Here is a 25,767-nt window from a genome sequence, read left to right as displayed (position 1 = left end):
TGGAGTGCATGGGTGGCATTAGAGAGAGGTCAAGTTTTATATACGTTGAAGGGTTATACTACAGTTTGATGTACTCGCGTGGCGTGTATATGCATTTCCGTTGTACACTCATGTAGTCGGTGTAAATAAACATTTGTCAAAACGCCATGGACCAATTGATTCAAATAGTTTAACATTGTTGTCCTCTTGCAATGGTTGTAAATATAACTGGATATTCATGAATTTGTAGCCAGATAAATGGATCAATTAGCGTTGAATTAAAAATGAAGCACAGTGATTATTCGAGACGGAAACGACAAACATGCTACTTTCTGTTTTCTGAAAACAAATATTTTCGACGACCTTTTTCGGGCTCCTTCATCCGTAGCAAATTCGTTCAAATAAGTAGCGACAGCAATAAATAACAGGCCATAAACAGGCCATAAACATATAAGCACTGAATGTACCTACGAATTTGGTCCGTTCTTGAATCCAGAACAGTGTTGGAAGCAGGCAGGAAGTCGGCTTCGAAAACGGCTCCGAATCGCCCTCTTGTAGCTCTTATAAAGGTACACGCAGCCTCCTAGAAACTGTACCATCCCGAAACATCTGGAATGATGATGTCTGTCTTGTTTGTAAACAATCAAGGGCGAATAACGCCAATAACGCACTGTCGCCAAGAGCCTGTGAAACCTGAAAATACAACACTCGACATTTTACTAGCACTTCAATTATTTGCTGCCACAGGCCATTACTACAACTGTCAGATTGCAAACCTCCATATAACCATACGAATAGATTATGTTTGTTTGTTGTTTAACGCCGCACTCAGCAATATTCCAGCTATATGACGGCGGACTGTAAATAATCGAGTCTGGACCAGACAATCCAGTGATTAATATCATGAGCATCGATCCACGCAATTTGGATCGATGACATGCATCAACCAAGTCAGCGAGCCTGACCACCCGATCCCGTTGGTCGCCTCTTATGACAAGCATAGTCACCTTTTACGGCAAGCATGGGTTGCTGAAGACCTATTCAACCCCGGCGTCTTCACGAATAAATTAAAATCGACAATGCAGTGATTGATATTATGAACAACGGTCCACGCCGTCCGGATACAATATCAACCCTGCAACCAAGCTACCGATCCTTACCACCCGATCCATCGAGTCAAAGATAACGATAATCCGAGATATGAAACTAGATTAAAATAGACATGTGCTCTCATTAACAGTATTTTCATTATTATCACCACCTTTTGGAAGGAACTAAAAACCAGCATCAAATTGTACAGGTGATGTTATGTATCTGCAGACGTAACATATGTTCACACAAATCACATATACCAGTGAGCCTCGCGTGTAATACGTTCTATTGTCCTTCTCTACATGAGCTGTGTACATAGCATTTAAACACATAACATATAGCAGTGTCAATGAACTGCACATCTTATAAATGTGGCGGTCGGTAAATAATCGTGTCTGGACCAGACCAGACAATCCAGTGATTTACACCATGAGCATCGATACATGCAATTGGGATACGATGACATGCATCAAACCAAGTCAGCGAGCCTGACCACCCAATCTCGTTAGTCGCATATTACGACAAGCATAGTCGCCTTTTATTGCAGGCATGGGTTGCGTTAAAGAACAAACCGACATTGAATCCGGACTCACGTGACCTGGGACGCTTAAAACAATGGCACGACATGTAAGTTGATGGACAAGCAGCGTTTGGAATGAGCGCTTGATGGTTAACTTTATCGCCAGTCATTATCAAAGGGCTTCCACCCAGCAACGAATTTCGTGAAATTTGATTCTCTCATAACCAGAGCTCGTTATATTTCCAACTATGTCATTATATAAATATTATTACGTCCAACTGACTCGGAAACCTGTGTGGTGGCCGTTTAAGCCCCAAAGACCTGACGTTTACGAGAGGCGCGTTGACACGAGATAATGTGAACTGACATGATCTCTGTTGATCCCTTCCTCCACGATATAGGGAATTATATATAATTAGGACGTACTGTAACTAATCGGATCTTGATCAGTACAATTCTACCAAATGGGAATTGTGCCTACTGTGCGATCGTCGTTATAGGCCAATTCTGCAACACTTTTGTCCTGTTTGGATTTGTTAGAAAAGATGTAAAGAGCTTGAATCGATCGTCCCACATATTTGGAAAGTATTATTAAATACACTGTTGTCTAATTCCACCTTTATATTTACGTAGATGCGGTGAGATAACTGGGTTACATTTCAAATACAGTACACGGCTGTGCATACTTAACAATAGCAATACCGATTTTATTGAATTATTTTCACTTAGAAAATTGTGAAACATAAGGAGATAATTCCTTCTGTTCTAAATGCCAACACTCCCAGTAAATCCATGTGTGAATATTTATAGTGTCAATGCCATATCGGGCAATAAAACTGAAATAGATACTTTTGATAAATCTGCTTGTATGAATAAAACATGCGAACTGTTGATTATTAAGCCGTGCCAAGATTTACCCTCTGTCCAGTTTACACGAAGTCACGCAAGACTAGGCTACGATTTGGCATATCCTCCCAGGAAGCAACGGCTCCACATACACGGTGAATGGTGTTAATGAAAAGTTTCCCCAGGTTGCGATGAACACAATGTCAATCTGCAGCACACGCGAGCTGGAGTGTTACATAGAAAGGAAGCAATTTGGTGACAACAGCCTACGAGAGCTGACTGCCGCGGCAGCGTATGGTCGGTACCAAATGGTCGTGAGATTGGTCGATATACCCATCTTGACAGTACTAACGAGGAAATAGTGAGAGCGGAGAGGACACTGACTTATTGATCACCAGTGGCTGGACCGTCCGTCAATCAGGAGGACCTGCGCGTACAGGGACCACAGTAGAGGGCGTGCTATACCCCACACTCTCATTAGGACGTATGTGTGATTCTCATCGGGAGTCCAACCAATAGTTGCTCATATCGCATTTTCTCCCTACAGCTTCTTATAGCTCTGAAGTTTCAAAATGTCGAGCGTGGGAATGATTCGAAGTTTTTATTGATGTATGTTTCTAAGGAGCGAGGCATAATTAGGAAGGGTTCCCCAGAAGTGATTCCGACACCCCTCGGAGAGAGTGATATTTTACCATAAGTAAACACTGGGCATCACAGCTGATGCTCACCATCATATACTACGGTGTTAGGGATTCCGGAGGAGTGAGAAGGAGTTTTCTACTTGTTTCTTCAAGATGATTCGGGATTTAAGGATTAACGCTGATTCTACGTGATAGCCATGGCTAATGTGAGTCACAGGTTCCCCTTCTGGACTAACGATTCCCTAGCAAACCAATGGCAAGAGGAAAATAGTTTTTATGATGTGATAACAAGTTTCAGGGAAAGTCTTTTTACTGTGCACAATACGACAACTATAATCCTTTTAACCTTTTACGTGCCTGTGTTTCTTGTTTCCCTTGTGGGAAACATCCTGGTGCTTCTCGTGATTGCTCCGAATCGACAACTGCAAAGTGTCACCAACAACTTTCTGCTCAACCTCGCAATAGCGGACTTACTAGGTAGGTTGTATACCGCTTTGCATGAGTGAGTGAGTGAGATTGGTTTTACGCCGCTTTTAGCAATATTCCAGCAATATCACGGCGGGGGACACCAGAAATGGGTTTCACACATTGTACCCATGTCGGGAATCGAACCCGGGTCTTCGGCGTGACGAGCGAACGCTTTAACCACTAGGCTACCCGACCGCCCCTGCTTTGCATGAAGTTGGAATACATGTACATAATTTGTCAAACGGTGGTTGTTCAATGTGGGCTTAAGCAACGTGAATTGTCATACGAAACCGATCGTTCATATCCCTATTACCATCCGGGGAAGAATGATCAGTTCAACCCGCTTGTCTAAGAGTGGAATAAAGAGGATCGAGTGGTCAGGTTCGGTGACCTGCTTGAGTGTGTGTTATGGCACCCCGATGGCGTTGGTCGAGTGTCGTTCTCACAATCAATGGTTTGTCTGGTTCCTGACTCGATTATTTACAGGCCACCGTGATGCATTGTTGACTGTAGTATCACTCACTCTCGTTCATACTGTCCAAATAATCAGAATAATAATGAAAATGGTCAGATTAATTATTGATCCTGATTAGGAAATTGCAAGTCTTGAGAATAAGCAACAGAAAACTTGCAACAAATTAATCTGGAGATTTCATGTCAGCTAAACTGGAATCTAAATTAAAAGAAATATCTGCGATTACCCTCTGTTTCTACCAAACTTGATATTAACATGTTTCTGTCTTACTGCAGGAACTGCCAACACCAAATTTAAAATTCAAAGGAAATGAGACAAAAAAAATTCAACAAATAATTTGAATGACTGCCATCTATAAGAAACACAAAATAATGGCCACCTGGGTTTATCTATTATGAGCTATCTGGAACAGTGGGGTCGGATCCAGGTTCAGGTCTATATGTTTGTCAGCACCATACTTGTACTCGCGGTTTAGCAAAAACGGCTTTCCTCCAACATCAAGCTCACACTCCGAGATATGACTGAAATTCTGTTCAAAACTCATTCATTCACGCAGCTTAATTCTAGAGCAGGAATTAAGTGTACTGTTTAGACAAACTAAGCACATGTCCGAATCGATTAGCGCGAAATTACGAAATGATCGATATGTGATGTCTCAATGCGACCGTATCTGCCTGTTGCACTTGATGTGAGATTTTTCAATACCGACAGGTCTTGGCAGTGTAACATGACAACTTTGAGTATTAGAAACTCATAGTTCCCGATACATGTCTGACAACAAAATATTATAGATTAATTTAGATAGCAATTTCACGCATTGACATGGTCGGAACTGGACACTGGACTCATATTCCTTAAGAATATGGAACGGGTTTTGTCGCTTTTATTCACTATACTTTCACATCACAGCCGACACACACAACTATGTATTCCTAAGTCTGCAAGCCATTAGGTTAACGCTTATACTCATCCTTAGCCTGTGACTAACGCAGTGATAGGAGCGAAGGTCTGGCACCTAACCTCAGATGCTTTCACTGAGAGAAAGAGAGAGTGAGGGTAATGCTGTGAGAGGCATCAGAACGGCATCGGCACACGTCAATGCAAACACTCAGCTCTCTGGCAGCCGGAAGGATACACAGATGAATTAACACTTGCTGGTGTATTACCATCACAAAGGCAAAAGTGACTATTGATTATATAAACCTATCGTTATTCACAGTTACTAATAGAGAGAGGAGTGTTGAAACATCAACGCTGATTCATCTGATCAATTTGATATAAGATACCCTCAGCTTTATATCTAAATTACTTTGTAAAATAGGACTTATCCCCCTACTAAGGGCAAACTTATAAACCGCCACTGACTTGATGTTTTAGATATTTCTTTGCGTGATGTCTGACCTATACCTTGGTTAGCTTATCCTCCCAGCTGCGTGATAAGGTCTTCGTGTATCTTATATTGAAGACGTTAAAAGATGGTACTTGTTGTTACCCTACCTGGCGCTCCGCACTGAGGGGCTAAAACACGGACTGGTCGGCTCGGAGTTATTGTACTGTGTCTAAGCGGGGTATTCGTGTTAAACTGCGGCATGATATCTCTGTGGGCTAGCACTATAAAATAGGTATTAGTCTGGACTAGTATATAAGCAGCTACACACACGCTTGGATGCGCTTCGCTGTATAAGTCCAATAATCTTGGACGCGACGTTAAACCCCATTTCACCTCTCTCTCTCTCTCCCTCTCTCTCTCTCTCTCTCTCTCTCTCTCTCTCTCCCTCTCTCTCTCTCTCTCTCCCTCCCTCAGCAGTTTATATATGTCCAGCTTGAAATATAAACGTCATCAAAAACAGTATATCGGACGAAGGTCGTCTCACTATCCATCTGTAACTGAACTTTAATGAGGACGCCAGTATATACGGAATAGATTTCGTACGGACAAATCGGAGGCTTACCATATGTGCATGCGGTTAGGTATAGAATTAATATCGCAGCTGTGCCCCTTGTTTTACCATTGAACTCTGGTTCAGACAACTTTTAATTCGATTAAGAAGCAGTAGATTCTATTTTATTGTAGAGCTTATCTCTCAAACATGAAAAAGCTTTTCCCATAGTAAAGAATTTGTTTTTATCAATGTGAACCAAACATCATATCAAACCCCTTTGGGTATATGGTAAATTGCTTTTTCTATTAACGATCACACGCTACAGTAAGCACATTCCTCTCGACTCGATTGATTCGTAAGAAGGCTTCAAATTCCACCGACTTCAGGAACGTTTGCTTTTTTTACATCAGTTATCTATATTAAATGTTTGTTGAAGATGTTATGGAATCACAGTTTGTAATGTCATGATAGTATATATCGTTTGATCAGCGACGTTCATTGGATACAATCTTTTTTCAGCTCTCAAAAAATCTTCATATTTCAACATAAAAAGTTAAATCCTACATAGGCATTACCTTTCACCATTCAGCATTCAAATAAAGTAAAGGAAAAAGTGCGTTTTCTTACCTTTTAGTCATGATATCGACACTATGACATGATATCGACACCGTCACATGATATTGACACTGTTACATGATATCGACACCGTCACATGATATCGGCATTGTAACGTGATATCATCACTGTAACATGATATCGACACTGTAAAATGATATCGACACCGTCACATGATATTGTCACGGTGGCATGATATCGACACCGTCACATGATATCGACACCGTCACATGATATGGGCACTGTGACATGATATCTACACCGTCACATGATATCGACACCGTGGCATGATATCGACACCGTCACATGATATCGACACTGTTGCATGATATCGACACCGTCACATGATATCGGCATTGTGGCATGATATCGACAGCGTCACATGATATCGACACCGTCACATGATATCGGCACTGTGGCATGATATCGACACCGTCACATGATATCGACACTGTAACATGATATCGACACCATTGCTTGATATCGACACTGTGGCATGATATCGAAACTGTAACATGATATCGGCACTGTGACATGATATCGACATCGTCACATGATATCGGCACTGTGGCATGATATCGACACTGTAACATGATATCGACACCGTCACATGATATCGGCACTGTGACATGATATCGGCACTGCGGCATGATATCGGCACTGTGACATGATATCGACACTGTAACATGATATCGGCACTGGGGCATGATATCGACACTGTAACATGATATCGGCACTGGGGCATGATATCGACACTGTAACATGATATCGGCACTGGGGCATGATATCGACACTGTAACATGATATCGGCACTGTGACATGATATCGACACTGTAACATGATATCGGCACTGGGGCATGATATCGAGACTGTGACATGATATCGAGACTGTAGCATGATATCGGCATTGTGACATGATATCGGCACTGCGGCATGATATCGGCACTGTGACATGATATTGACACTGTTACCTGAATCAAAAGAAATCTCTGCTAAAAGCAGAGTCAATTGTACAATTTCGACTATATCATAAGAGTGGACCGCCTCCGTGGTATAGTAGATCGAGCTCCAGGCCGCGTCATACCAAAACTAAAATGGTACTTGTTACCCTGCCTTGCGTTCGAGACCTTTATTTAGCGACATGCATGCACTTCTTGTACTAGTTGGGACTTTTAAATCCCTATGTTATAGAGCTAGCCCACTGAGATACCACGCCGCAGTTTTACATATAGATGTCCCACTCAGAGACATTAAACTCTGATTTGGAGCCGCCCAGTCCTTGTGTCATGATTCAGAGGGTGTCGTCGCGTTGTGTTATTCTCCGTCCAAATGGTCTACTTACGGAGAAAAACTATGCTAGCTGATAGACAAACGGACAATTCGTACCGAAACACACTGTGGCGACAGTGCCGCTCTGAACATGGTTGATTGTGCACAATCTGTCCCTCGTTCGGCACTAGCTGACTAACCAATCAACGTTCTAAACACGTTAATTCACTCAGACAGTTTTATTCTGGGCACTGATAACATGGTTTTTTTTATAAATTATATAGGAATAAGAAGAACAGTTTTGTTATAGGGAAGTAACAGAAATAGGAACAGTGAGTTGAACAGCACAGTGTTATACAGAGTGTACACAGTAGATTAAATGTACATTGTCTCAATAATATGAATACTGAATCTCGGGGAAATACAGTTAACTTTACATTTACCTGCGAAATGAAGATGCTTGGAAATATATAACAAATCTGAATCTATAATAACATGAGGTTTTCCGCCTTGCCAAAGAAACATACATGCATGCTATTTTTCGTAACTAGCAAACACAGTCGTGTCTGTTAATTAGCCCTAAACCAGATTAATAGTTCAGAAAAGTGATATATATTCAGGGCAGTGAACATAACACTTTGACGGAAATACTGTCATGCAAGGGTTACCTCCCCGCTAATTGTCTCCCTTTATCGTAACTACATTGGCCAGGCAAAATACTGACAGATGGGCTTTTCTTGAGCGGGGGCACAGATGGCCCAGTCGTCTAAGGCGCCGCGATTCGCTGTGCAGAATTGCGTCCATTGGACACGCGTAAAACCTATGATTGTGGGATCGAATCCCGGTTCGCCCCGATTATATTTCTAGGTTTGTCAGCACAATGCCCGTGCTCGTGGGTTTCACCCAAGTGGTAAACGTCTGAGACCTGCATCACTTTGGGCTTCCCTCCCACATTAAGCTGACACGCCATATATAACTGGAATACTGTTAAAGGCGGCGTTAACCACAACTCACTCATTCACTCACTCTTTTCTGGAGCTAATATCGCTTCTTGCCGTTTATTATTCTCTTGAAAATATTTCGTTTCGAACTGTAAATTCCTCGTCAATCGAGACTGTTCGCTTCGCAAGGCGCCACATTTGTTACTTTACCGACATGTATTCTTTGCTTCCAACAGCAGTCTCGTAGATTTCAAGAATATTTTTTGTTGATGTTAATTTTGTATTTAATCATATCTAAACGTACGGTAAAGACTTTTTGTGACTCTAAATATATTTTATTACATCTGTTTATATAATTATGTCACGAAACTACTTTCTGAGTCGCAAATACAAGTGGTGGTGTACCGTCCCTTTGTGTTAGGAATGAAGTATTTACGTTTCAAGATTTTACATTTGAAATGTAATAACTTAATTTCCCGGTACACAACTATACAAAAAGTATATAAAAAATGGGATATTCATTGTGTCGAGTGAAATATCATATTTCTCTCATCGAGCGACGGCTACGCCACTCTTGAAAATATCTCCTTTCCCCCCGTCACTCGATGAGTTAATCATGAGATATGAGACACATGAAATATCCTTTATTTATTGCCAACAGGGTCAGACATACCCGCGTTTTTAAAAACCGTGTGTGCTCTGGTGCAAATATCGCTGCACGCACACCAGTGTATTTGGTTTACGTCATCCGTACAACATTATTGACGTCATTCGAATCTTATTGTGACGTAAGGGCAGAAAGGCATCACACTAGAAACTTCACAGCTGAAGATTATTGACGTCATTCGACGTTTGTCGCTTTCTAAGACGCCGATCGTGATCAGAACATTGTTTCTAAAGGACAGCTCAAACTGTTTAAGAAATAATTGAGAGTAAAGAAAGTATTACACTAACATGTGTTTCAGTCTGATTTTACGTGTAACTCGTGTAGGAAGTATTGTATCACCCGCGCTCTCGATCAGGAAATGGATGAATTCTGACAAACATCAGTTTGACACACATGCTCATATAATAATCTCAATAAACATCATAACATTTGAGTTAGTAACAGAATTATTAATAATCAAAGATCGTACCACCAAAAACTTACAATGGCATACAATTTGATGCAGGAATAGTTATTCCTAGGAACAGTCACTTTAATGGCATGGGTACTAAAGACACAGAAGGCACTAGCGAAACCGCCTCATCTGTGTCAGATTTCAGATTCGGAGTGACAAAAACTACCCACAAGTCTCACTGACAAGATGGGTGACTTCTATTTTCCTTTAGTGAAGTTTCCCTTTATGTCTAGCAATATTTCAACAGCTCCAGCCTTGGTAGGAACATTTACCAACGCCTGAATTACATTCGCGTATGTCCGTACTACGAAGATTTATAAGAGCGTCATGCGACTCTCACTCAAAATTGTTTGATCAGGGTTACAGGATTCAAACCTTAGGTGAAGCTTGATGGGAGACATGTGAAAGACGGTTCCAAATTTGACGCATCCGTGACAAAAATTGATGCCCGGTCTAATTGCCTATCTTGATTTGTACCATATGTTCCCATATGCCTTGACCTTGCATGTGTTTGTGGTAAAATATGCAGTGGGTCAGGATAATCTCACCTTTACGCCTGTTACACATGGTATGTTTACTATTTGATAGTTAGTATTTCGTCGGAATCGTTCAATGCATTACGTATGATTATGGAGATGGTCGCGTCGCTTTTATTGACAACGTGTCACACATTTTTTACCAGGATCTTCTCGTGGACAAAAACGATGGTTAATAGAATGTCAAAATACATTGTGGATACATAATTGATCGCGGTCGATCGTTGCAACAAGGAAAGCCTACCGTTAAAGATAAAAACATCGATGAACATTTCTTACATCCGCGGAACTTGTATGCATTGGAAATAGAAGCGAAATTATGAAAAAACAATAAAGAATAAAAAGGTATAACCCTCTCCTCTGTTAGAGTTTATCTGAGTATTAAGTAAACACCTCTCTGCCGTACGCGTGGCATAATCAGGGTTAAACTCATTTTTAACTGCAGTCAATATCATTGTAGTGTTTCTGAAGTGACTCTAACGGATTCATGAACATACATTTCTCAGTACAGAGACATTTACCGACCACGCACACAGGAACCTGCAGTTATCGATGTGTGTTCATGTGTGACACGGGTGTGCATGACAACGGTGTTAGTATGATGGAATCAGTGACGGACGTGCTATTCTTTTCATCACTTTCCACACTACGTTAACAATGCTGGAGGCAACACCGTGTTGAGCCAGTCTCACACTGATACAGCGTGGCAGTGACATCGATCAGTGAGCGACAGATCTTCTTACATGCTGCCTTTTTCTAATGTGTACATTTCCTGTCCTGGGGACACAGTAGCGATATTGCGAAACACAGAAGTATTTGGAACAACAATTGGTCGTTTTTACGTACATGTTTCCAGATTGTAAAATAATTCTTAAGATATCTTTTCCAATCTTGGATTACGAGATTCCAAGGCGAGTTTTCGGAAACAATCTGAAGATTTCTTTCTTCAACGTAACGTAACCCCAACAGAGGTCGCTAGGAGTGAGTGAGTGAGTAAGTATAGTTTTACGCCGCTTTCAGCAATATTCCAGCAATATCACTGCGGGGGACACCAGAAATGGGCTTCACACATTGGACCCATGTCGGGAATCGAACTCAGGTCTTCGGCGTGACGAGCGAACGCTTTAACCACTAGGCTGCCCGACCGCCCTAGGTCGCTAGGAACACGGTCGGTATGGTCGTGTAGGGAATAAAGTGTTCGCTCGCTGACTCACCATAAGAACGTTCGGTAATATACAAAAAATATAGTTTTCAATCGCCGATTCACTATAAGGACGGGTGGTGAGGGAGTCTAGAGAATATAGTATTCACTCACTCACTGTAAGGAAGGGTGGTTAGGTAGTCTAGAGAATGTAGTATTCACTTACTCGCAGTAAAGACGGTCGGTAAGGGAGTCTAGAGAATATAGTATTCACCCCCGACTCACTGTAGGGACGGGTGGTCAGGTAGTCTAGAGAATATAGTATTCACTCCCGGTTCACTGTAAGGACGGATGGTGAGACAGTGTAAAGAATATGGGATTCATTCACTCACTGTAAGGAAGTGCGGTTTGGTAGTCTAGAGAATATAGTATTCACTCCCGGTTCGCTGTCAGGACGGATGGTGAGACAGTGTAAAGAATATGGGATTCATTCACTCACTGTAAGGAAGTGCGGTTTGGTAGTCTAGAGAATATAGTATTCACTCACTCACTCTAAGGACGGGTGGTGAGGTAGTCTAGTGAATATAGTATTCACTCATTCACTGTAAGGACGGGTGGTAAGGGAGTTTAGTGAATATAGAATTCACTCGCCGACTCACTGTAGGGACGGGTGGTAAGGTAGTCTAGAGAATATAGTATTCACTTGCCGATTCACTGTAAGGACGGGTGGTAAGGTAGTCTTGAGAATATGGTATTCACTCGTTCCCTGTAAGGGCCGGAGGTAAGATAGTCTAGAGAATATAGTATTCACTTGCCGATTCACTGTAAGGACGGGTGGTAAGGTAGTCTAGAGAATATAGTATTCACACATTCACTGTAAGGACGGTTGGTAAGGTAGTCTTGAGAATATAGTATTCACTCGTTCACTGTAATGACGGTTGGTAAGAGAGTTAAGAGAATATAGTATTCACTCGTTCACTGTAAGGACGGTTGGTAAGGGAGTTACGAGAATATAGTATTCACTCGTTCACTGTAAGGACCGGAGGTAAGATAGTCTAGAGAATATAGTATGCACTCGCCGATTCACTGTAAGGACGGGTGGTAAGGTAGTCTAGAGAATATTGTATTCACTTACTCAATGTAAGGACGGTTGGTAAGGGAGTTAGGAGAATATAGAATTCACTCGTTCACTGTAAGGACCGGAGGTAAGATAGTCTAGAGAATATAGTATTCACTCGCTGATTCACTGTAAGGACGGGTGGTAAGGTAGTCTAGAGAATATAGTATTCTCACTTTCCTGTAAGGACGGTTTGTAAGGTAGTCTTGAGAATATAGTATTCACTCGTTCACTGTAATGACGGTTGGTAAGGGAGTTAAGAGAATATAGTATTCACTCGTTCACTCTAAGGACGGTTGGTAAGGGAGTTACGAGAATATAGTATTCACTCGTTCACTGTAAGGACCGGAGGTAAGATAGTCTAGAGAAAAAAATAGTATTGACTCGCCGATTCACTGTAAGGACGGGTGGTAAGGTAGTCTAGAGAATATAGTATTCACTTACTCATTGTAAGGACGGATGGTAAGGGAGTTAGGAGAATATAGTATTCACTCGTTCACTGTAAGGACGGGTGGTAAGGGAGTTTAGTGAATATAGTATTCACTCGCTGATTCACTGTAAGGACGGGTGGTAAGGTAGTCTAGAGAATATAGTATTCACTTACTCATTGTAAGGACGGTTGGTAAGGGAGTTAGGAGAATATAGTATTCACTCGTTCACTGTAAGGACCGGAGGTAAGATAGTCTAGAGAATATAGTATTCACTCGCTGATTCACTGTAAGGACGGGTGGTAAGGTAGTCTTGAGAATATAGTATTCACTCGTTCACTGTAATGACGGTTGGTAAGAGAGTTAAGAGAATATAGTATTCACTCGTTCACTCTAAGGACGGTTGGTAAGGGAGTTACGAGAATATAGTATTCACTCGTTCACTGTAAGGACCGGAGGTAAGATAGTCTAGAGAAAAAAGTATTCACTCGCCGATTCACTGTAAGGACGGGTGGTAAGGTAGTCTAGAGAATATAGTATTCACTTACTCATTGTAAGGACGGGTGGAAAGGGAGTCTAGTGAATACAGAATTCACTCGCCGACTCACTGTAAGGACGGGTGGTAAGGGAGTTTAGTGAATATAGTATTCACTCCCGACTCACTGTAAGGACGGGTGGTGAGGTAGTCTAGAGAATATAGTATTCACTCACTTAGTGGGCCCTCGATTTAAAGTAGATAACTAACATGACATTGCGATCCAAGTTTAAAATTCAATTCCATCGTTCAATAGGCATTAAGACACTAATGAATAAAATAAGCACTCACATTGCCATTGCCCCATGTGTAAGGCGATTCAAGCCTGCATACGTTATTCCAATTAAACTTAAATGTATTTCAATGTGAATTATGACAATTTCATGCGGGTTTGATAAAAGATTGAGGGCTACATGTTTCAACGTCTATTACTCGATACTACTCAACTTTCGATAGGGATTCTCCGATATTTGAATCTCTTACTAAAATAAGGACAACAGTTCAAAAGAATTTGTACTTAATTACTTTTTAAACTGTAGCGATGATGTAGATGTTTAACTTCAGGGGCAATATTGAATAAAATTTGTCTGACAACATCTCTCAAAACCAATAAGTTATATTCTTTATCCCACCTGTACACACTGAATGTTCCTGTTGAAAATTTGAGCAGTGTGTTATAGCATAACTGCAGATTGATGATGTTGGGAATGAGTTTCCGAGCATTTGTCCCACGCTGGTCCCGTTACAATCTACAGTTAGATGCGAATGCCACGTGCAATACGTATATCACGGGACATAACAACATACTGGGCCTGTGGCTTCGTTGCCTATAAAATGCAAAGCACGTAGACTTGTGACATCACAAAGTAGGGCGTGTGCGACACCCCTTTTCACTGTTACCAGAATCACCATACATTGAGTTCCTTTGCTGAACAAAAAATAAATTTCATTCACGTTCGAATATTCATTATTCATTATTATTCATCATTCGAACAGTAGAATGTCATATCAGCGGATGAACGTTAAATGCAGGTGTGATCCCTGTACTTCGGAAACATGTACACACTTGAAGCTAAATATTTTATATTTGACATACAATCGAGTAGAAAAATAACACCAGGTGTTAACTCATCAGATGCATATTAAACGCAGATGTGGTCGTCGCCCTACAAATATACAGCTATACGCATATACTTTACTTGCAATCACAGTGTATCATTAAAATGACACCAGGTGTTAACTAATATGATGAACATCAAACTCAGATGCGTTCGCGAACACCTTTATGCTAATACAGACTTGGTCAATATCGTACACGTATAGATAGATATACTTGTGCACGAAAATGTATGTGTTATATAACTGTTTCTTTTAAATCCTTTCAATTTTCCCACTCGATTTATCTTTTCATTTAAATTACTACTACATTTGTCGTACATTTATCGTCTCAAGGAGACATTGGATGGGTCCAATCTAACGGTCTCTCTTAGGAGATATCACTGCAAGCAACCTTTATGACGTCATCGGTTACCATGACGTCACAATAAAATGACATTAGTAATTTCTCTGCAACTGAAATATTTCTTACGTACACTTAAGACACTGCTGATGACTTGTTACAAACTAACAAAGTTGAAAGAAAAATGTTTGATTATAAATTGAATATCACCTTCCTGTCTTATTATGATGTTTGATGATAATACAATCTCACCCTCGTGTCTTGTGATATCAGGGGGCCCAGTCGTCTTAGGCGCCGTGATTCGCTGTGCAGAGTTGCGTCCCTTTGGCACGCCAGAAACCTATGATTGTGAGTTCGAATCCTGGTTCGCCCCGATTATGTTTCTAGGTTTGTCAGCACAATACCTGTGCTCGTGGGTTTCACCGAAGTGGTAAACGTCTGAGACCTGCATCACTTCGGGCTTTCCTCCCACATTAAGCTGACACGCCGCGATATAACTTGAATACTGTTAAAAACGGCGTTAAACCCAACTCACTCACTCACTCTTGTGATATCAAATATATCAACACTCGTCCAAACAATCGGGTAATATTCTCTATGTATCACCCAGTTAGTGTAATGTGTATTCTACAAAAATCGTAAAGATACTCCAGGTTATCTCCAAACAAAACATGATGTGAATACGTAGCCCTCAAACACCAAAGCACTACTTTGTCTTTGATTCTGCAACCTGGAAAGACCATCACTCATTCACCACTCTTTGCTTAAAGCTGACAGGTGCGCCCGTGTCTCATACACAACAATTTACTACCCACGTGCTTGGCGGTAAACGCTTGATAGCAAAGCAGATATTCGACGTTCTTGTCGACGAGCAATTAGCCTGGTTTGATAAACACGTGACGGATAACTCTGGGTGTATTTTCAGTCTGATTTAAGACGCCAACGAATGTGTGTCGGTAAATAATTCTCAACTTCCAGAAACAAGCCAAGTGTAATCCTATAGCAGTGGGAACATGCATGTGAAAGCGCAATGTGTCACGTCCGATTACAGTATGTTGACGGCTTCGTATCTCTGAGGTTTGTAGTCTTGGACTGAGTTTAGTGTTATTTGTTTTTTTGGCTACAGTGTTGTACACGTTTGTATAATTAATTGAGTTAGTGTGGTTTTACGCCCCATTTAGCAATATTCCAACAATATCATGGCGGGACAACAGAAATGGGCTTCACACATGTACCCATGTTGGGAATCGAACCCGGGCGTGCCGAGCGAACGCTTTAAAAACAAGAAAGCCTACCGCCCTTGCATAAAGCAATTTTGTTACATTTTTCTCACATATTTTTGTCATCTTAGTCAAATGCCGATATTTGTGCATACCATATATTCACCGATATCTCGGATATCTGAAAATTGAAGGCATTTCTCATCAGTTATTATCTTTCCATTGTGATCAAGTTTCTAATCTGACAAGACCACACGCATGATGTAGGGCAATGAAGGCCAGGTAATTATATTCTTATTATAGATGGATATTCAATATATTGTCAACTATTAGGTACGGTAATTGGAGATTTCCATAATGGTCAATGAGTAACGTCCTATGATTCTGAATGAATGATTTTTTTTCTGGAAATAACTTACAACTGAATAAACGACAAAGTCCGTCCAATGTCTTTAAATCGCGATATGTTTGTTATAAGCAGTATTGACACACTATTTAAAAGAGCAATCTATTCACACAAAAGATCTAAGGGGGCAGGGCTGGCCCAGTCGTCTAAGGCGCCGCAATTCACTTCTAAGGCGTGCCAGAAACCTATGATTGTGGGTTCGAAGATTCCAGTGTCCAAGCCCTGCATCACATCAAGATGTCCTGTCACTTGAAGCTGGCACGCTGTGATATGACCGAAATAGTGTTCACAGCGATCCAAGCTACCGGTTATTTCCGTAAGCATTGTAGGCTTTCTGCTTATGTTTTGTTTATGGCATAGTTTTATTATCAAGGCAAAACGCCCACACACTATATTTACCGAAAACATAATAATGAACCTCTGACTTATATTTCCAAATAAGATAGCTGTTTGTTTGTTGTTTGTTGTTTAACGCCGCACTCAGCAATATTCCAGCTATATGACGGCGGTCTGTAAATAATCGAGTCAAGACCAGACAATCCAGTGATTAATATCATGAGCATCGATCCACTCAGTTGGGATCGATGACATGCTTCAAACAAGTCGGCGAGCCTGACCACCCGATCCCGTTAGTCGCCTTTTATGACAAGCATAGTCGCCTTTTACGGCAAGCATGGGTTGCTGAAGACCTATTCTACCCCGGATCAGATAGCAATTTACAGAAACCGTGTAATCCGTGTTTAATTATCACACGAAATACATCTGTTTGTGTTTACAAAGTGGCATATTCATATTGAAATATAGTAATCGATATCGATTATGTAATGACATATTTTGTAACCGTTGCATGTTAATAAGGTATATTGAATCAATTATTAAAGAACTTGCAACAAGAGAATCGAAAGAAAAATGTAACGTCTCCAAATAGTTATAATCGTTAGAAAGACAGAATGATCCAACTTTTAAACAATTACATCATCTAATAGACAACGGAATGATGCGTGCCATTTATTTCTTCAATACGACAAGACTCAGCTATAGTATTTACAATCAACTTTTGTTCTCATAAGAACCACCCACGGTGGAATAAGAGCATATTTTACAAACCATTGATATATTACATAAAACGCGTGACAAGGTGTTATGATTGTAGACATGGATAACTATTTTAGGTTCACAGTATTAAATATTAGTTGCATAAACTTAGACATTTATGTAGTACCTTTTATTACTGTGATATTCTTTGTAAGGTTTGTTTGTTGTTTAACGCCGCACTCAGCAATACTCCAACTATATGACGGCGGTCTGTAAATAATCGAGTCTGGATCAGAAAATCCAGTGATTGACATCATGAGCATCGATCTACGCAATTGGTCAAGTCAGCGAGCCTTACCACCCGATCCCGTTAGTCGCCTCTTACGACAAGCATGCTCGCCTTTTGAAGCAAGCATGGGTGGCTGAAGACCTTTTCTAACCCGGATATTCACGGGTCAGCAAGCGTTAAGTACATATGAGCAGATGAATACTTTTATATTGTCATAACTACTTAAATGTTGCAGAAATTTAATATTGGCCTTGGAGTTACGTAATGACTCTCTGCTTGAGAAGATCAATATCCAACTCTAATAATAAAAGTCTGACATTCAGAAAGGTCGGAACTGCAGTCTGATGTGTTATAATGGCATCATTGTCAACCGGTTATCTATGGTAATAGGTTTACTGTCCAAGAATTAAACCGTTATGATTCACCTCGCCGTGACGCACAGTGCAGTATTACATCTGATGGTCAACTGAACCATGTGATTCTGGTACTCTGTGAAGTACTATCTACGTGTCTGTGTAAGACTGTCTGACGAAGTTGGTGAATCCGTTTCTGATTCAATTGATCGCATCTCAATATGTGAACTGTGGTGCTGTCTTCACAATTGAACAAGAAACACGAGTGAAGTTATTACTTTATAACCTACTGAAGAGGGATCTTGTCAACGTCTTGTGGTACTTGGTGTTTCCGTTTCCAAGATGTAATGGCAATTGAGAAGATACGTACTGTATATGACTGCTTATTTATACAGTGGTCATTGGCCTCGTTATTATAGATTCTGTTTTCTTAAAATGTTCGCCTACTGTGTAGAGATGCGCTGCGTCTCGTGTGTCTATTCAAGAAGGATATAACTGCTTCTTACTGCTGTCGTATAGCATTGTGCGTTTTGTGTGGGTGAACTGAATTCTGGTTCGTTTGTCTTCGCTTCCGTGTCATATTGCTGAACTTTGACTTGGGGCATGTGTGGGTACTAAGACAGATTATATGTAATATACAAATAATGTAATCGTAGTTGATACTTGTACGAGGTGATTTCTAAATTAAAACGCAAAGGTTAAACCAGAAATTGGTGCGGTAATTTGTGAAATTAGTACAAAAACAAACTTGATTAGTGAATAATCAACAAATTATATTCAAACGTACAATTTTAGATTTGCAATAAGAAGCAATACAATTTGTCAGATGCGTGGCAGTAGCAATAAGTCGGCTATAGAATGCACTTACACCTCTTCGCAATAAGTAGGCTATAGAATGCACTTACACCTCTTCGCAATAAGTAGGCTATTGAATGCACTTTCACTTCTTCGCAATAAGTAGGCTATAGAATGCACTTACACGTCTTCGCAATCTTGTCACTGTCGAAGGTCTGAAACAGGCCAGTTTCTTTTCTTGAATCCGGAATAGTGTTGGAATTTGTCAGTGAGTCGGTGTTTTCAGATAGGTATCCCGTCCCCACGAGAGATAAGATGAAAGTCAGGTAAACATAATCTTTTGAATCGCTATCGTGTCGCTCTTATATAGAGGCAGCCAGCCTTCTAGAAACTGCCCCATTCCGAAACCTCCCGAAGGGTCAAGTCTATCAAGTTCATGTATACACAAGGACGGATAACTCTAAATGAATGGCTGCCGCAGACCGTTAGTTAAATCTGGCGACAACAGCGGTTGATATATTACTAGCACTTCAACCAAGAGCTGCCACTGACAATTATTACATATGACAATTTCTACTGTCACATACCAAAACATAGCACCTGTATTGTAAATAACATGTAACGCTGGTTGGTACACCGCATACATAGTACGTATCTGTAGTTCATACATAGTGCACAGTAATTAGCTGCAGTTACCTCATAGTGTACACAAGTACATGTATGCATTCGTAGTTGATATAAAACATACAAAATATGTACCCGTAGTTGATACATTGTAAACAAAATAAGTACATGTAGTTGATATATTGTAAAGAAAGTATGTACCCATAGTTGATACATTTTAAAGAAAGAATGTACTCATAGTTGATGCATTGTAAACAAAGTATGTACCCATAGTTGATGCATTGTAAACAAAGTATGTACCCATAGTTGATACATTGTAAAGAAAGTATGTACCCATAGTTGATGCATTGTAAACAAAGTATGTACCCATAGTTGATGCATTGTAAACAAAGTATGTAACCATAGTTGATACATTGTAAAGAAAGTATCTACCTGTAGTTGATGCATTGTAAACAAAGTATGTACCCATAGTTGATACATTGTAAACAAAGTATGTACCCATGGTTGATACATTGTAAACAAAGTATCTACCTGTAATTGATACATTGTAAACAAAGTATGTACCCATAGTTGATGCATTGTAAACAAAGTATGTACCCATAGTTGATGCATTGTAAACAAAGTATGTACCCATAGTTGATATATTGTAAACAAAGTATCTACCTGTAGTTGTAAATTGTAAACAAAGTATGTACCCATAGTTGATGCATATCCTAAAAATATGTACCCGTAGTTGTTACATTGTATACAAAGTATATACCGGTATTTGATAACACATCATTCAAAATATGTACCCGTTTATGGTACATTGTTAATAAAGTATGGACCGTTTCTGATACAAAATAAATAAGGCATGTACTTGTTTGTTTTACTTTGACTATACACATTATCTTCCTACATTTTCACCTGTACCTGATAGACTTTGTCATGATGGTGTTTATGTGAGAGAGACGTTGTATTGGCAGTTAACTTTTGATCATTGCTCCAAATACTCACTGAATGAAGCTTTGAGAACACCCCTTTTTATGTTAGCCATGTTTCCCTGGATTTCGAGGCGATGGAACGTGTGAGCAATACTATTGCACTTGATAAAGAGATCAAAGAAATTCTGTATTTTGCATTATGGATTATTTCAAATCCATTGTTCCCCAGGTAGGGTTTTATTCCGCGAACTATTTCCCAAACACAAAGAGGCGTGCTAAGTCATATCAGTGTGAAATGTCTCGCTGGTCATGAATTAAGATGAAAAGCGACGGCGGTTGCCCACGAAACATTAATCGTACAAGATGATGCCATCTCACGAGTTTTATCGTGTATTGAAAATATGGTGGCGAAATATACAACCTATGTGAAGTTTTAAAGTTGATCACAAATTGGATTCTGAGCTGAAACGTCCCCTCGCGGTTAACGTCCCAGCAACAGCATCGCTATAAAAGGCCAGGAAATCAACACGTGAAGAGGAATGAGTGAGTTTGGTTTAACGCCGCTTTGAACAGTATTTCAGTAATATCTCGACGTTTCGGAATGTGTGCAGATATTAGTCGACCAACCGACTTCGTTATACACACGTGCTTGAGTATTGTGCTGACAAATTAAAACCATACACATAATCAGTGGAAATCTTGGATTCGAACCCATTCTGGCACGTCCAAGGGAACCAAATCTGCACAGCGAATTCCGACTCGCGTCTGAGCAATGTTTCAACAATATCACGGGTCGACACCAGAAGTGGGCTTCATGTGGGGGCTCGAACTCGGGTCTTCGATGTGACGAGCGAACGCTGTAACCATCAGGCCACCTCACTGTCCCGTGCGCCTAAGAAAGAAAGATGTAATTAACGAATAAAACAAGGACTGGTTGGCCCGGAGTCAGTATACTGTGTCTGAGGAGGGAACCCATGTAAACCGACCGCCTCCGTGGTCAAGTGGTAGAGCGTCCGCCCGGAGAGCGGAAGGTTCGGGGTTCGATACCCGGCCGCGTCATACCAAAAGACGTTAAAAGATGGTACTTGTTACCCTGTCTGGCGCTCGGCATTAAGGGGCTAAAACAAGGACTGGTCGGCTCGGAGTCAGTATACTGTGTCTGAGTGGGGTATTCATGTTAAACTGCGGCATGGTATCTCAGTGAGCTAGCACTATAAATCGGCATCAGTCCGGACTAGTACAAGCAGCCACACAAACACACACACCTACATGCACCTCGCTATATAAGTGCAATAATCTTGGACGCGACGTTAAACCCAATTTCACCTCACCTCACCCATGTAAACCTGTGGCATGGTATCTCAGTGAGCTGGTAGAAGCCACCACACTCAAGTAATGTTGAACACGTCCCTATACCCAATGCCACCTCCCCTCACCTCATAGTCATATAAAACAAGCTATCATAAAGTGTATGCTTCTTTCATACAAAAGGCAGCCAAAAGACCAATCTTCATTTGGCAGGGACATTGGGGGACAATTCGTAGGGCTCTTTGTGCTGTAAGAACATATGTCTGAGTTCAACAATTGGCATGTTGTCAAATTGCCACGTTAATTTAAGCATTGGTTTCCAACATACCTCACAAGAAGATGAAATGAGTACAACACAAGGAAACGTATACCTCAGATGATGTTTATGTTTTTGGAGAAGATTCCTTTCTTTGTTGTCAATGATCTAAACTTAATTAAAGGGATGACTGATTACAGTGGTACCATCATGAGAACTGTTTACACGTTCCTGGCATTGAGTACGCATATCTTCTTCCTGATATTAGACCTCTCACAACGGAAAATGCAAATTGTATAGGCCATCGTGAATAACATGGGTAATGAAATACCTCGTGCCTCTATATACCACAGACCATGTGCAGAACATGCATATACAAGAAAACATTATCGCAGACATTTATAGGGATGACTGACACGTCGAAGTGTGTGTTCAGATTTTGGATCAGTTTGCCCCAGACAAGAAGAGCACCGCATCCCCAAACATCTGTATAGGAATGGGCGGCCTCACCTTCAATTTCTTTCTGATGTTTGTAATGAGCTACAAATGCATTTGGGGCACGTGGTATTCCCACAGAGTAAGCTCGGAAGAAGTAATTAGTTCTAGCATCTGTCGAACTGTAAATATTCCCAATTCTTCTTCAGTATGTTGATAATTATGTTTCATCCCGGTATTCCGATTAAGATCCACTAATTGTGTGTCGTAAGTCAGGTGTGCGCAATTAGTCCATCAAAATACATTTTGTATTTTCCAGACAATCAACCACTTTCCGGCAGGATAGACTAGTAAATATTTGATTTTTTAAACGATTTGAAATAATGTAACGGGAAGGACTGTATGACACATGCCTCAATTAGTGAATCAAAGGTAAATATTTACCGAAACGTGTATTATTGAACAATGTGAAGACACTTAAATTTTAATAACTAAAACAAATCCTGATTCCTTATTAACCTTATTTATTACTTTCATAAATGGCTCGAATGAACGCGATCTTCTCGTTGAAATGCAACGGGAACGACTGTACGACGCATGCGTCAATTTGTGACCAGCCCCTGCCACCAGACGCGCAAAAACTCTCCGGCGCACAGAAAAAGTCAGTTGTCTGATGACGTCACGTGGATTAGGTCGCCATTCTTAATGGAGGCCTGGATCAGTCATGCCGGTTGAGTGGATGATGTGTTGATGTGGTGGCTGTCGAACATGACAATCCATGACATCCCAGATGTGTTCTATGGGTGTCATGTCTGGGAATCGCGCAGGCCACGACAACACGTTGACGATGTTGGCTGCCAACAACTTTGCACGATTCGGGCCGTATGAGGTCTGGGGCTGTCATGCTGCAGCTGTTGTAGAAATGGTAGGACAGTCGAACGAAGTATGTCATCCATGTAGCCTTTGAGCTGTCATATTTCCGTAAACAATGACCAGTAGTATTCCCTCCTGCATGCAAATTCCTCCATAACACCCCCTCTACAATCGGCATGATCCCGGAACGCGACATGCCGCCGTTCGTTCTCCCCTTTGGCGGTAAACACGCCTTCCATCAACCCTCAACAGACAGAACCGGCTTTTGTAATTAAAGACGACCCTTTGCCAGTCACGTCGTTGCCAACGACGTACAGTCCAGGCCCATCTCAATCTCTGACGTTGCGCTGTCAATAACTGTCCTCTGTAAGGCCTGCAAGCCCTAATTCCTTGAGCCCTGAGGCGCCTGGCCATTGCCTATCAACTAACCATATGCCCTAAGGCATTCGTCGCTGATGACGTCACTGTCAGGAATCGATTCCGGAGAGTACGTAAGTACGCAAGTACTGGTCTTCATTGGGCGTAGTTACCCGGGGTCTTCCAGTTCTTGGCCTGTCTGATGTCTGCCCGTTTTGCTGTAACGTTGCATCAGGTTAGTTCCAGCAACAGGGGAGCAGCCAAAGGTTTTAACAATGTGGAAACGGGTAACTACCATCTGTATCATACCCAGGGCCCGCTCTCGTTGTTCGGGTGTCACTCGTCGTATTTCTGTGGTGTGTTTTTTATAAGTGTGAGTGCCAGACAAACCGTCCGTATCACTTATACATCCCTATTGCACGCCTTATTTCGGCTGCCCAAGCGGCACGCGTTTTTCACTTTTTCACATTTGTTTGAACTCTATTTTCAATATTTCATTTGGAAAGTGGTACCGTTTTCTTATTTAAATCTATATTAAATCATTGATTTTTAAAGATTCTCAAAGTTATTTGCATTGTTAGAACACAATGCGACAAAACCCTTTCCATGTTCATATCAGATTGTTGCTTCGAAAGGACATGGAAATCACGTTGCAGGAACTTTTCAGAACTTTCACAATGCGAAGTGTTTCAAATGACTGATGGTCTATCCGTATTCTTACGTGAGTAAGTTGTCACACTTTACGTTTGTAAATGGGTAAACCCACATGAGCATGAAGCTATTATTTTTACTGAATACAAAGGAAGTTATTGAAACGATTGAATCAGAAAAAGGTGCATCAAGGGGGAATAGTATCCTTGAAATATTGCAACTTGTGTCACATATGAGTACATCGGCAGTTTCAGACTGTATGTCAATGCTCCTGTAGGTCGATTGACAGCGGGCAATAGATAAACTGGTTGAGGATTATCAAGATCTCTGATTGTTTCGTGCTATTCTCAGAGCTGCTTTTAATACAACGGTGCTAAGGAAATGGCAAACGCCTTGGAAAGAACGCAATGTTGCCTGATTCACACAGCACAGATTCAGTACAATTTCATGGCATTTACAAATCCGCGAATCAGATTAGGGATAACAACTTCTGGTTTAGTTTCGGTGCATATTCTTAAACCGTTCTTGGGCGGTCGGGTAGTCTAGTGGTTAAAGCGTTCGCTCGTCACGCCGTAGACCCGGGTTCGATTCCCAACATGTGTACGATTTGTGAAGCCTATTTCTGGTGTCCCCCGCCGTGATATTGCTGGAATATTGCTAAAAGCGGCGTTAAACCATACTCACTTAAACCGTTCTAACCTGACTTAGAACAATGCTTATGAAAGTATCACAAAGATGATTGTCTTAGCACTGTGTGGCCATTGTAACGACGATGTGTCTGAAACCGTTTTAACCAAGATTGGATATTCTCTTGCATTGGCATATTGACATTACCTCATCGAATATGTCCTGCCTGTGATAATACAACAAAAAGGCGAAAGGTCCCGAGAAGCACGGTCTGCCTTCTTAATGGAAGCGATTCTGGGTCGAAACCTCATTAGTACTTCAATCCAAAGGGTACTCTTGGAATGTTTGTCAAGGAACAATTAAATATCACATCATCTGGGTGAGAATGTTTGATCTATGTGGCATGTGTCTCGTGCATATTTTTGATGTGAACACATTAATTTTGTAATCGATTTTAAAACTCATTGAACTCCCATCCAATCTTTTATAAGTCTTATTTTTTTCAGTGGTTTTATACATGCTTGTGTACTTTTCACAATAATGAAAAAC

At 40.9% G+C, this 25,767-nt stretch overlaps 1 protein-coding gene across 1 annotated transcript in view; it reads left to right on the top strand.

Annotated features, from left to right (window-relative positions):
* The first annotated feature begins 2,689 nt into the window (after window positions 1–2,689).
* LOC124115391 (gastrin/cholecystokinin type B receptor-like) overlaps window positions 2,690–25,767 on the top strand; it is a 79,062-nt gene continuing 55,984 nt past the window's right edge. The window contains exon 1 of the mRNA XM_046476339.2: window positions 2,690–3,555. Coding sequence (XP_046332295.2) covers window positions 3,276–3,555 — 280 coding nt within the window. The 5' untranslated portion in view covers window positions 2,690–3,275. The remainder of the gene's footprint in view (window positions 3,556–25,767) is intronic.

The sequence above is a fragment of the Haliotis rufescens genome, unplaced genomic scaffold (genome assembly GCF_023055435.1).
Source record: "Haliotis rufescens isolate VD_foot unplaced genomic scaffold, xgHalRufe1.0.p SCAF_2, whole genome shotgun sequence".
Classification (NCBI taxonomy): domain Eukaryota; kingdom Metazoa; phylum Mollusca; class Gastropoda; order Lepetellida; family Haliotidae; genus Haliotis; species Haliotis rufescens.
The sequence above is the reverse complement of the archived record's forward strand: the minus strand, read 5'-3'. Positions and strand labels throughout refer to the sequence as shown.